This window comes from Tympanuchus pallidicinctus, unplaced genomic scaffold (genome assembly GCF_026119805.1).
Source record: "Tympanuchus pallidicinctus isolate F22 unplaced genomic scaffold, pur_lepc_1.0 scaffold8, whole genome shotgun sequence".
Lineage (NCBI taxonomy): Eukaryota > Metazoa > Chordata > Aves > Galliformes > Phasianidae > Tympanuchus > Tympanuchus pallidicinctus.
In genome coordinates, this window is record NW_026294802.1 from 12,777,352 (window position 1) to 12,791,524 (window position 14,173).

At 41.5% G+C, this 14,173-nt stretch overlaps 1 protein-coding gene across 2 annotated transcripts in view; it reads right to left on the reverse strand.

Moving 5' to 3' along the window:
- MYH9 (myosin heavy chain 9) overlaps positions 1 to 14,173 on the reverse strand; it is a 68,860-nt gene that overhangs the window by 32,717 nt on the left and 21,970 nt on the right. For both annotated transcript variants that reach the window (XM_052668233.1, XM_052668234.1), the window contains exons 4-6: positions 5,481 to 5,508; positions 4,633 to 4,726; positions 214 to 306 (exon numbers count right to left, since the gene is read on the reverse strand). In XM_052668233.1, coding sequence (XP_052524193.1) covers positions 214 to 306; positions 4,633 to 4,726; positions 5,481 to 5,508 — 215 coding nt within the window. The remainder of the gene's footprint in view (positions 1 to 213; positions 307 to 4,632; positions 4,727 to 5,480; positions 5,509 to 14,173) is intronic.

Below are 14,173 nucleotides of genomic sequence, written 5' to 3' on the forward strand. Positions count from 1 at the left end.
GTCCTGGCACAGGATCAGGTTCCTTCATACTAGAGACCTACCAGAAGTATTTTCTTTACAATTCACTGAATGAAATTCCCTTCCCAGGTTAACTTCAACGAAGTCACACAGATAGCTGTCCTACCCCAGGATAGCACTGCACTCAAAGCCAAAAAAAGTCCTCCCTCTGAAAAGCTCAGCATACTAAAAATCATGCTGGATAGTAATACTCACAAATCTTGAGGAGTTGTCATTCTTTACTGTCTTGGCATTTCCAAAGGCCTCCAGGATGGGATTAGCCTGGAGTAACTGCCTCTCTAGTTCCCCCTGGAGAGAAATTAGAAATGAATAAAGGAGGTAACAGTTTGCTGCATTAAGCTTGGGTCAAACCAGCGCTGAGGTTTCAGTTCACACTAGCTTGGTATCTGTAGTAGAGAAGCCATCTTAGAAGATGATCCCTTAAAACCTTCAAAAGGAGACTTATTAGTTATCCAGGTAAAACAGAAGCACTCACAAAAATCCTTTATTCCCTTCCCCGAGACAAGGGTGTCCCAGTGCTGTCTTTCTGTTAACAAGCAGCCCTTTAAAGTCACTTGGCCACAACACCCCACAGATTCCCCAGAGTCAAAACAAAAAAAACCCAAAACATTTCATCCAAGATCAGGCCCTCATCCCAGAAAATGCCTTGCCATCTAGGTAGGAAGAGTGAGAAAAATCCTTTCTTGCTACTGTGAGCTCTGAACTCTGCTACCAGTAGATTAATAAGTTAGCCTGAAAAACTGTAATGTTTGTAAAAACAAACAAACATATAGATAAATATATAAAGAAAACAGCAATACCAAATTGGACTAAGAGTCTATGCTTTCCACAATACTAACAAGCAGAAAACTCTTTTGTAAGGAGGCACACAGAAAAAAAGAGAATTAGTGGTATCCCACAAACTGCAGGATCGCTCACATTCTACTGCCATATTTGCACACTCCTCCTCCCCTCAGGGAACACAAAATGCTGGAGCTGCAGGAAAAAAAAAATCAGAACTTCTATCCCTGCCAAGCAGTAGATCATTGGAGCATGTACACCTTTCCCTTCAGGCTCCAGATACGTCGCCGGTTGTTTTTAAAAACATTTGTCCTTTGTGTTAAGAATGTGGAGCTCTGCATATGTCAGGATTACTTGAAAAACTTCTGGAGACAGAAAATGACAGTTTAGATGAATACTTCTCTTTTTAGCAGTTATCAGTATATACTCAAGATTTCCTGTGCATAACAGATGGAAATTGAGTTTGGTGTGTGAAAACTGGAATGCACGGGCAAAATATTTAATGGTGTTTATAAAGGAAAATTGTTGGCATTCATTTTTCAAGTGCTTTACAGAACAGGTCATTGTCTCTCTGAAAAAGCAGGAGAGTTGTGTTACGTAGTTGTTGTTTTGTTTTTTAAAGAGGTGGTGCATCAGTAACCAAACAAAGAACTACCACTGCCTCTTTTCTCGATTCCACAATCATCTCACTTCATGCTTGCAAAGAGCACCGCCAAACAAAATGCCAAACATGACCTCCAGTCCCTGCAGAACTGCACACACACAGAAGGGGCAGCTGCTGCAAACACTTCTATTCATTGTAAAGTATACACAACAAGGGGGTTGGTTAACCATGGAAAGGGAAAGCTGGGATACCTGCTGTCTCACAACGGAGCCAGTGTGTAGGAGAAAACCTTGAAACTGGGGTTCAGTCCTTGGAACTGTGCAGCAGTCACATTTCCCTCTCCTATTCTGGCACACGTACTGATACTGGAACACTCTTCCCTCACCAACCTGCAGTGAAGTTCCAGGCCTCTGTTTGTGACTACAAACTGTTGCTATGCAGGAGAGGTCAACATTTCAACTCAACTAAGGCACAACGAGGAAAGAGATCAAGAGTTGCTTTTTCCTCTAAAAAGAAGTCAGGCTGAATCTGTTCAATTATTTGGTTAAAAATAAAACTAAGACTATGCTTTGCTACACAAATATCAGAAGTTTACAGAAATTTTCACTACCAAGCCTCCTCTTAATTCCTCAGTGAAAAAGTGTCCTTAGTGTAACATACGTGTTGGTAGACCATAGCTTGAAAGCGACTCAGTCTCCTGAGCCACACCAAGGTAGAAACAGGTGTAAGAGAACACCAGCTCAGGGCTTACAGCAGTACAGCACTGTGAGGAAAGGAGAAGGCTGGAGCTGGTCACATCCCTCAGTTCTCATGACTTGTCAATATGGAAATGGGCATCCAGAAATCACAGCTAGCTTTCACATCTTTTTTTTTTAAATAAAAGATGTTGTTTCCCCTCTGGTCTACGTTGGTTTTATTTGCTTTAAACATTTCAGAGATTAGTTTCTATATGCTTTTCCACAACCAGGTGAAAGTCTCTCAGACAACTGTATCCCAACAACACTAAATTTGATGGGGAAGGCGGAAAGAGAGCATCAATAATGTAACCTCCATTAAAAAGATTTAAACATCAGCAGCCACTACCTGTGAACTTTTAATCAGCTGCAAACATTCTCATCTTCACGATTTAACAAGTCAGTAGAGAAGCAGAGACTACAAAGGGGAAACCATCAGTCTTAACTTTCACAAATGAAGTAAAAACGTATTTATATGATTCAATTCAGTAGGCCCCAAAAGCAGCTTTAATGCACTTAATACTCACACCATGCAGCTAGAAGCTATTTAGCTGAATATACTAATTCATTGGACTTGGTGAAAGCAGCCACAACCTCCAAAGCAAGAGAGCTACAGCTGACAAATATGCTTCGTAAATCAGATTTTGCTGAGATACTTCAAAAAACAGGAGCTTAAGTTCAAAACTTCTACAAGAAGACAGTCAAGAAACCTTCCCCGTAGATTAAGTATCACTACTTCCTGCACTGTCACTGACAAAGTTCCACATGTAGTCTTGCTAATCAGTGCCAGCAGTGGGTTTTTGGTGTTGCAGCATGAAGGCTTGACACTGCCGTATTCTATCTTAAAGAATAAATCTGTCAGGATCTCAGATGCTCAGAAACAAATAATGTATAACCCCTCATAATATGGTTCCAAGTTTAAGATTTGCAAAGGATTGCTGCCCAGAACACTCCTTACCAACTAACATTTAAGAATCCACAGGTTACACACTGGAAGAATACTTAGCTGAAGCCCACGATTCTGTTTTCCACATTTAAAATTAGAAAAAGAAAAAAGAATGTTTCTAAATACAGCTACTGACAGACCATGGAAAAAGCCTTCATATGTCTGAAAGTTTGGCATGTAGAAGGGTTTTTTTTTTTGGTCATATTCCAGAAGTTACTTATTAGAATGTGTGCGCACAAGCACAGCATGCCTTATTCACACGCTCTACACACATAAGGCATGCCTATACATTAAGCTACCAGCAAAAAACTTTTACTGACAGATAACACTGGATGCACTTGGCATCTGGATTTCATTACACAGCTCACCAGTGAACATTTCCAAAGTGTTCAACTCTTACTAACAAGCTCACAGTCCTGGAACACCCCGTCTGCAGGGCAGCCTTCCTCATCCATCTTTCTCTGCAACTTGCAGTCACATCTCACTGCTGGGAGGAGAAAGCTAAACACATGCCTACATTTATCTTACTAGGAGCACCACACATACTAGATATTCAGTTGTATGAAAGTCTGGTCCCAGTTCAATTGCCTCAGAGGAATATTTTTCCAAATAAACTGTTCATGAACTCCTGGAAGAAAAGTCTTAAAATGCAAACTAGTTTTTAGCACAGAACACAAGTATTCTTTCTTTATATTACTTTAGTCCCCAATCGAACATCCTAATAAAAAGATTACTGTGCACCACACACACACACACAAAAAAAACTGTGAATTGTCTATGGGTTTGGTTTAGCTGCAGAAAGTGATATTGGTGTGGAGTGAAAAGCTGCTCAAAAAAAAAAAAAATAAATCACACAATGGGACAGAAAACGCATTCCTGGTGCAGAACGTGCAGTAAACGTGCAGCTCACCTACGAGGATACAACTGATGAATTCGGCAATAGTCCACCGGGGGAGAGGGAGGGGAAAAAAATATAAGTGAGACATTTTCAAAGTCCTCCCACCATCACCACCACCCTCCTTTCATGTGCTGCTACTTGGCTCTTTTCCACCCTTTTAATGTCCTCCTACAATTTCAAAGTTTTCAACTGAGGTTTCACTAGACTACCTCTCCAGTTTTGAGACAGTATATGTAATAGTCAAGCCTAACATACAAAGGTACAGAAGACTGGAGACAACTCCTCCACAGAAGGATCAGTTTTAAACTTCCTGGACTGGTTATAAGCCTTATGTCTGTGTAAAAAGATCAGGATGGGTGATGTTTCATTTACAGTGTTTCTAGCCCACAAATCCAAGAGGTTGCAGATGAGTATATTCCTGTGTAGCTCCACTGAATTCAAAGGAGGTTTGACTTAGAACAACGTTCCCCGGCTCGTAGTTTTCAATAAACTTTTATTATTGCACAGTTCACCGTCCTCCTCAGTCCCTGATAGATGTTACCATCTAAGCTTTTATTCAGCAACACGGCTTTTACCAATGACAGCAAATACATATCTATTGTCCAAAGTCAGCACAATAATAAAGCATCATTAAATTAAACCTAGGTCTTACCTGGTCTTTTTTAGACTTGTGTGAGGAAGCAACGTGAGCCAGATACTGAATGACCTTCTTGGTGTTCTCCGTCTTACCAGCTCCCGATTCACCTCTGTAAAAAAAGTCTGCAATTCATTCTCACACACACACAAAAAGACATAGGGGGACATATTTCTAACTCCAAAGGGCTACAGAGCTCCTTAAATCCATTCTATCACAACACCTCTCAAAACCAGCAAAAACTGAATCATACCAGAGAGTGGCATGAGCGTAGCTGGATGAAAGCCTATATCTCTCAGCTAGTTTTCTGCTGGGCATCGATTCTGTGTGCTGACACAAAGGAGGCAATAGAAACAAGAACTATATTTTTTAGTCACTTAGATACGAAAACTGCTAAGTGGTGAGGAATAATTCAGAGGCAGGTATAGAACAGTGAAAAGCAAATAAATGAATCTTTCATAGCGAAGGTCCCCAACTGAAGGCCAAATTTTGCTGTGTCAAGAGGAGAAACTGCTGCAATAAATAAGACTATCAATTTGTTATTACATCAGGCACATCAGCACTGATGTTCTTAATCACAACAGTTGCAGCAAATCTTAAGGAGTTCTCCAAAGCTTTTCCACTGACAAAACTTTATTTCTTCAGGAGTTTGAGCTTTCTGAAAACCTCCTTCTTTCCTTCAGTTACCATGAAAATTATTCTGCAGAAAGGATTAGATCTTGGAGGAAATGAAGCAGGACCTTCCTTAACCCTCCAATATTACTCAATTTTCTTGAGACCACCTCCAAGTGCTCACTAAAACAATCCTCCAACCAAGATTTTTAACACAGACATCCAGACAAGCTTGCAACTGTTTATATACTCACGTGCAAAGGATGGACTGATCCTCTCGGTCTAGAATAAAATTTAAAATAGTAGTCAGATTTAGACTTGAAAATTAAATCAACAGAAACAGAATCAACACCAAATACAAAAACAAACTGACAAGTTCATTATCTGAAGTATCATCAGAAATATGGCCACATATCCCCTCTTTTGGAAACAGAAGCCAACTTCCCACCATCTGCTGAAGTTAAATTTCAGCAGTACCATTGTTTTCTTCATCCAGAGAGAGAACATCATTTGCATCAATTTTTCTGCAATCATCACAGAATTCTCTCACTGAATGTTTCTTTATCACAGAATCATTTGATACATAGGTACTTGTTATTTATCCCCTTCCCTCCTTCCATTACTCTGAATCCATACTGACTTGCAACAGTGATGAGCAGAGCAGAGAATACAGATGGGAGGTGGAGAAAAGGGGCAGGAACCATCAAAAATTCCAAAGAACCAAAATCTCATATCAAACTGAGACTTCCACCTACACTACACACCAACACTAGAAGCTCAGTGAGAAATTACTGTTACTTATTTTATACAGAATGGGTTTGAAAGCTACAGCGCTGAGCAGCAGCCTAAGTGCTCTACAGGTTACTTTTTTGCAGTTAATACAACAAAGGGATTGTAAAATCCCTTTGTATTAACTGAGCAGTCAATAATAGCAGAATCTTTTTCATGCTGACAAGTTGCAAAAAAACAGGAATAGGAATATTGCACTGAATGCTAAATAGTAGACATGCTAATTCCTGTGCTCATTTCCCAGCTATGGATTACGAAATCTTTCCAGTTACAGAACTTACTTCACCCAGCCTATCTACCACTATCTTCTCCAACATCTTTAACCTCCTTTCAGCTTCCACCTATGATTACACTTCCTCACAGGCAATCCCTGCCCAGTCTTCATCCCACTGCTCCTCAACCACTTCTATGCAAACATGCTCCCCTTCTTCTACCTTTCACTTTCCATCCACTCCTCCACTCCGAATCCCGCTTTAGCCCCCAGAGTCTGCATCGTATTCTCCCCCCAGTTGGAAGCACTCGAAAGACTGGAGAGTGTCTGTGCTGTGTACAACTTCACTAGCTGTAGAAATCACAGGGGAAGTGAGACCTGTTCAGACACAGAACAGACTCAGGAACTGTAAGTCATGCACAGAAAGTCCTGCATCACACAAGAGCTATTGAGACACGCACTGTGCCATCAAAATGTGTTTATTTATTTATTCAGGATAAGATCCAGTCTGAGAGCCTGAGTATTACAGCAGTTACATTTCATCTCGCCACTGTTCTTTTTCCACATTGTACTCCAATTTTGTGTCAGACTACAGTCTAATCTTTAAATAGACTATAAGCTCTAAGCATTCATGAATAGAAAATTCACTGGATTCCTCTAATAAATTATTTCAGCAATTGGTAGCTTTCATCAGTATGTTTACAACTGTGACTATCTCCACATTTGAGCTACTTCTTTTCCTTCCTCCATTCTCTTACAGAATGTCAGTGTACTCAATGATCTCCCCACCAGAGAACTGCTTAGAAGATATAACTGAGTCACCATTCAAGTTTCTTTGTGTGAGATAGTGAGATTGAACTGTAATTAGGAAAGGCTTTATAGTCAGATAGACTTTTCATGGAACAGGAAAAGCAGGTAAATCTACCAAATTTGAGATTCTGTCTTTTCTTAAACTATTCTGAAAACAATATCAGAAACATTAAGTTCGCACTATGGAGAGGTAACCTGCTCTGAACTTGCTTTGCTGGAAACTGACTGTATTCAGGTGAGCATAAAAGTTTAGAGGAAAATAATCTGCTTTATACCAGTTAACACCGTTCTCAGAAAGAGCTGATCAGATTAGGACTGGAAGAAAGCAAGCAAAAGAAAATTGTCACTACACATTCCAAAGTAGACACCTGCAAGTTTATTAGCACTGCACATTCAATGTTTTCAAGTGCTGGATTTTATTCTTTTGCTTTTGAGATACATATCCCTTTTGCTGAAGGAAAGGTGAAGGACAGAGGTGAGGCAGTCTCAAAGGCCCCACCCATTCCAAGTTCCCAGTGGGTCGATGGCTCAGCAGACACATCTGCGTGACTGGGCACTGGGAAGGCGGATCAGAGGAATAACTAATGACTCATTTATGGATCGCCTAAGGAAATGTATTCTGCAGGAGTGCAACACTTGGATGCAATGCTCTATCACAAAGCAGCTATGCGAAAGGATAAGATTGTGCCTCTGAATAACATCTGCCTTTTGAAAGCTTGACTGGCCCACTTGTTCTAGAAAAGTTTGTATTTGCATTCAGGTACCACAGTGGCTCTTCTAAGAAGCCTGTTTGAGAAAAAGATATGTCCCTGATGACACTCCTCACTTCTGGAAACCAACTTCGGTGTTGGAATGATGTGTTGAGGCTCGTACAGGTAATGGGGTCCTAAGTACCTCCATACCACATGCCATCTCTTCCCTGCTCTCCAAGGTAGGATCCTTATTGTAGCAAAATACATTGGTAAACAGACAAACCGAAAGTTGTATGGGAAAAGAGGTGACCAACATCAGACAATCCCCAGTTTTCTTTTGGCACAAAACACTTCTGATGATCACAAGTTTTGTCAACTTTCTGAGAAGCCCTTGTAGAGCCATGCTACAATGGGGCAAGGCAGCAACAACACTCCGGAATTACCTCAAGAAGCCACAAAGGGGCAAGCACAGGATCTCTCCAGGACTTAACACCAAGTGAGGTGTTGTCAGGTGCTCAGCAGGAAGAGCCATAGACAGTGTTTAAGAGCTCTCTTGGCACTAGGGTTGCCTCCCCCAGCACACTTGTCTGGTGGCCTGCTGCAGCTGTGTTAGTCACCTCTGCTTTAAGCCAGTCAGAACGTACCTGCGAGTGCAGGCAAGCCACCGGCAGCGTGCACACACTGCCATAAAAGGCAACATTCCTGTTTGCAATCCGGGGGAAATTCTTTCCCAGGACGGCAAAGCGGCAGTCATTGGGATAGCTGGAATTCTTCTAATTGTGTACAGACAGACAACTGAATAATGTGTTGAGCAACAGGAAATTGGAGCCTACCAAAGGGCCAAAGAGCTAACAAATACAAAAGCGTAACTCTTAGACACGCTTCCAGTTAAGTCTTGTTGTAAATGCCAATACTTATTCTCTATACAATGCCGACTTGCGCCATCACCGAATCCAAATCCAATTGCCCAGACAAGAAGCCACCTCCACTCCCCCACATTTTTTTTTTAGATGATCATTCGACATGGGCGTACTGCACAACCTCAGTCAGCACTTGCCTTTACTGCGCTGTCAGTTGTGCAAGCAACCTACTCAGCAAAACAGAATGTGCTGGGTACCATAAACCCAGTCGCTTATAATAACACAATCAAGAAACGCCTGATTAAAAGAAATCTGCATCTGCTTTTCAATCCTAAATAGAGTCACTTATTAAAAACAATTCAGAATAACAACTCATTAGTTAATTATAGCAACAGCTCTGTATTTCAGACCAGCTGGCAAGGAAGGCTTTTTATCTAGGCTCCTCCTCAGTTCTCATCATCACAGTATTCAAGAGACCCCAAGAAGCAGCAGCCTCAAGCATCCAGAAATGCAGGAAGTAAGACATCCTTCACATTTAAGTTATACAGCAGGATGGTATAATGAGATCTCTAGATTAATTTTACTATATTAAAAAGACATATCTGACTTCTCTCAGTTTAAAAATAAAAGCTCTCATTTTAGACTGCTTCCAGGACCTTCCAGGACACATTAAAAAACTTCATTAAACCAAAATTTGTTTCGACAAGACAGAGATCTTGTACATTAATGATGCTCAGATAAATACTCCACTGCAAAATAACAGATCTGGAAGAATTCTGAACCGCTGTGTTCAAATATATTGTTCAAATATATTGTTCAAATATATTGTTATTACTGATGAATGAACTCTTGATATTTTTATTTATTTTTAATATACATTTGGGGGTGGAAGAAGAAGAGGTAGGTAGGCTAGAACAGAAGAACAGAACGCACAATTCAGGCTCTCCATCTCACTTACAGCACATCCTACCAGGCCTTTATCACCCACTTCCTCTGCATGAGCGACTGCAGTTGCAGGCCTGTTCATCTCCATAAAAGGAGAAGTGCTATAGCACTCACACAATGGTGACATCATCTCTCCAGCCAAGAGGAAGTGTAGCTGAAAGGCAAAGGCTTGGCTTGCTATCCGCTGCCTATAGCTGACTCATTAAGGCTACAAGTTTAACCGTAGAGAGATGGTACCACCCACCTCCTAACCACAGAGCCCGGCCCTGTAGGTTTCCGTTACTGTAAGGCTGTGAGGGCCTGGCCCAACTGGGGGAACGTCTGCTGGCCAAGTTAGGGAGGTGACCTAAAGCAAAAAGTGGGCTGAAATGCACGTTTCAGCCACGCAGCAGCCTCAATTCCCCGTCTCTCCTCACCAAAATCTTACTAGCATGTCCTTCCCTCGGGGCTGGGACACGTGAGGAGCCGCAGGCACCTGACACACTGTGCTACTGAAACAACCCCGCTGGCATACAATCTCATCAAATATATTCACAGCAGTGCTTTAACCTACGTGCTGCTTTGAGTAGGATCAAAAACACCCCAGGGAAACACCCAGTCACAGCCTGAGAACTTGCTTTTGCATTCCCATTTTGGGAATGTGTTCGAGAGAAGTTTCTAAATGTGAATACCCTACCACCGAGCACAAGGAAAAAAAGAAGGACAAGCATAGAATATTTAAGACAGCTCTTACAAAACACAGCTTCTAGACGTGGAAAAAAGAAAAAGTCCCTTGATTTGGCAGGATGGCTACAGTGCCAAGATTCAGCTTTGCACTATGTGAAGTTTGAGGGCAGCCACAAGGAAAAAAGTGTCATTTCAAAAAATGAAATACATCCTACTGGATCAAATGTAAATATTTATTTCCCTGAGCCTGTTTTTGGACTAAAGCCCATACCCCTTTCTCTAACATTTCAGGACTGAATCTAGAGATAGCAAAATGGGAAAATAAGTTAGACTGTAATTTTAGGCTACACAAATGTTTACAAAGTTCTGACAGGAAAGAAAAACCACTGTATAGGCTGCAAAAGCTCAGGCTGCTCGTGGTCCTAAGACAGTGTGCAGCAGGGGGACTGACAGAAAGGGCTGAGCTGTTATGTAAGAACTGCCAGAAGGATCTTGCTCTGGTTTGCAGGAATGAAGCAAAGGGTGTGGTAACTACTAAAAAACAAGTGGGCAATGGACTCTTTTTAGCTCCTTGTTCTATTGAGAACCACATTTCAAGACGCACTCTTTTCACAGTTGCATTTAGAAAGCTCAAATGATTCAAAACTAGTAAAGCATCTCTTAAGGAAGATCAGAAACTGCATGCATCCTTTCTTGCAATTTGTATACAGATACCATCAAACAAACATCCTCCGTAATTGGTATCCAAATTTAACGCTGCCCTTTGCATCAGAACTTTGGACAAATCTCAGAAATAAACTAGTGAAACCACATGCTACTTTCCTTTGGTTTTAGTGGAAACAAAATTGACTTTTGCAAGCAGCCTGAGAGAGACATCTGTGCCCCTGCATAATCTGAGCGGGCTCTCAATCAGCTATTCCTGAATTGGCAAACACACAGAGAATATCTTATAGAAAATAAAGACATGTTTTGGAGCAGCGCAGTATCAGTGCAGTACAGCAGAGCAGTGCTACAAAGCAAGCTGAGAAAGCAGCACTGAGACACAGAAATTAGAAAAGAAGTGTTCTACTAGCTTGGAAACTTAAGAAATATGTCAACATGTGAGAATTATGAATAAAATACTTCAAGGTCATGTTCTACAGGAGCAGACCTAGAGGACTGTTTCTTATGAAAATGACAGCTGGGTCTGAGGTGCATCTAATGACCTGTAATTTGTCTTACCATAGCTAACCCTTTCATCCCTTAATATAACAAGGCCAAGAAATTTCAGGAAGGTGCTATGCTTCAGAACCTTTTCTTTTAAACACCAAACCCAAAGACTGCTTAAACCCCAAGCTGCTGGCTGCATATGCTCCTCTGCAGACTAATCCATCAAGGTCAAAGAGGATTTAATAACTGTACAATGTTTTTAAGAGTTTTGTTCAGTGAACCATTAGGAACCCTATACTGACATGCAGAAAAACTGGATGAGAAGTGAGATGAAGCACATTCAGTAGCAATGTGTTGCTTATACCCTCTCCCACCCATCTTTTAGTTGAGCAGGTTGAATAGAGGCTAATAGATTGGCAGAGTACATGTACAAGGAAAGAGCTTTGGAGAAAGCATTCCAGAATAACCATACACATCAAAACTATTACAAAGAAGTTTCAGACACTGACATTCAACAACGGTCATCATGCTCCAGACACTAAGAAGACTCATAGCTTATTGCTAGCTTCAGTATTTGACGCAGAAAATTTCTTCTATGTGTTCTGAGTGTCATTTAATAGCTTTAAAAGTTGTTTTTTTTTTTTCTTAATAAATCCTCTGGAGAACATGAATTGAGGTAGAGAATTTATCTCTTCAACGTACATCTGCTGCTTTGCAATAATGATTTGTCTGCTTAAGATACCATTCCACTTGTAGGCACTCTGCTTCCATCATCAGTGCCAGAAAAATAATTCTTCTGAAAGCAGTCAGACCTGAGGCTTCTGGCATTCAGGTTACCCAGGAAACAGAAACATTAAGACAAAAGGTTGTTTTCATAGAAAATAAAAATGTTATAATTTTCTCAGAGTTCTTCTCTTGAAACTTAAGAAGCATCTCCAAGCACCATGCAGCAAAATTGTGGGTTTATCTCATTTCTGAGTCTTAATGTCCTTTGTTGGGAAAAAGGAGGGAAAAAAAAATACTTAAAACATGTTCCCCATTATATCATAGCTTCAAGGAAATGCTTTTGGTGAAGTTTAACCAAAAAACAAACAAACAAAAAACAACTACCCACAATTTAACCCCTTGGGATATACAAATGGCCACCATGACACTTTTCTAAATGGACTAACCATGGAAGACACAAAAAGAGGACCAAACAGTGCATTGGCATAGATGCATGAAAAGGCTTAAATAGTTTCTGAATTAGCAGAAGTTGGATTAAAATTCTCATCTTCCTCTCCCTTCCCTATCCCTTTCCTAAAGGGCCTCCCTTTAGGAGGCCTGCTTATCAGAATACCATAAATTGACTGAAAACCAGAAAAAAAGAAAGTCCAAATCAATTAACATGCAAGACTTTTTCACTCCATCAGCTTAAGAGACAACTACACCTCATGCTGGCGTAAGTCACCAGCTTGCTATCCTTCTTCAGACCCTGAAGGAATCCTTGCCTTTGGGGCTCAGAAAGCATAGTAGGGAAGGCAGACTAATCCTAAATGCCTCTAGCTCATGTGGAGCACTGTACCCTTTTATCTTCTATTCTCTGAACAGATTCCTGCCATACCACTGGCTGCTGCATCAAGCCTCCCCCACTGCTAAGCAGCACTAAGAAAGTGGAATAGGAATGTTGCTTTCCATTGCCCTAGAGGCTAGCCAGGACCAGAGACATTACAACAGCTTACTCACCTTTGCTCCCAGTAGCATAAACTGGAATGCCACTGCTAGCAGCAGTGTATAATGCAGCAAGTAACCCTACAACAATTTCTGGGCATTTTTTGCTAGCAAACAGACACACATGACGTGCAGAGAAGAGCTGGGACAAGCCTCTAGATTGTCAAAATCACTGAGAATGCCACATAGCTAGAATAGTTCTGGCTCCTATTGGCCAAGTGCAAGGTCCTGCACCTGGGTCAAAGCAATCCCAAGCACAGATTCAGGATGGGCAGAGAATGGCTTGAGAGCAGTACTAAGGAGAAAGATGAGGAGGAGTTGATTGAGCCATGAATGTGTGCTTGCAGCCCAGAAGGCCAATCATTTCCTGAGTTGCATCAAGAAAAGCAAGAAAAGCATGACCAGTAGCTTGAGAGAGATGATTCTGCCCCTCTAACTCTAACTCTGCTCTCATGAGACTGCACTGAAGTACTGTGTCCAGTTCTGGAGCCCCCAACACAAGAAGGACATGGAGTTGTTGGAGCAGGTCCAGAGGAGGGCCATGAAGATGATCAGAGGGCTGGAGCACCTCCCTTATGAGGACAGGCTGAAAGAGCTGGGGCTCTTTGGCCTGGAGAAGAGAAGGCTCTGAGGGGAACTTGTACCAGCCTCCCAGGACCTGAAGGGGGCCTACAGGAAAGCTGGGGAGGGACTTTTTATAAGGACGTGTAGTGACAGGATGATGGTAAATGTCTTTAAGCTGGAACAGGGCAGATTTAGACTAGATATTAGTAAGAAATTCTTTACTGTGAGAGTGGTGAGACATTGGGAACAGGTTGCCCAGCGAGGTTGTGGATGCCCCCTCCCTGGAAGCATTCAGGGCCAGGCTGGATGGGGCTTTGAGCAACCTGGTCTAGAGGAAGGTGTCCCTGCCTATGGCAGGGGGTTGGAACTAGGTGATCTTAAGGGTACCTTACAACCCAAACCATTCTGTGATTCTATGATTCTGGAAAAGGCAAACACTTCAGAAAGTTCATTGCAACTTTTGCTGCTAGGAAAAACAGCAGCAGGGCTTCCAGTCTTCAGCTTTGTACACCAACACAATTCAAGTCTGAGATTTCTGAGTTTTAGACTTC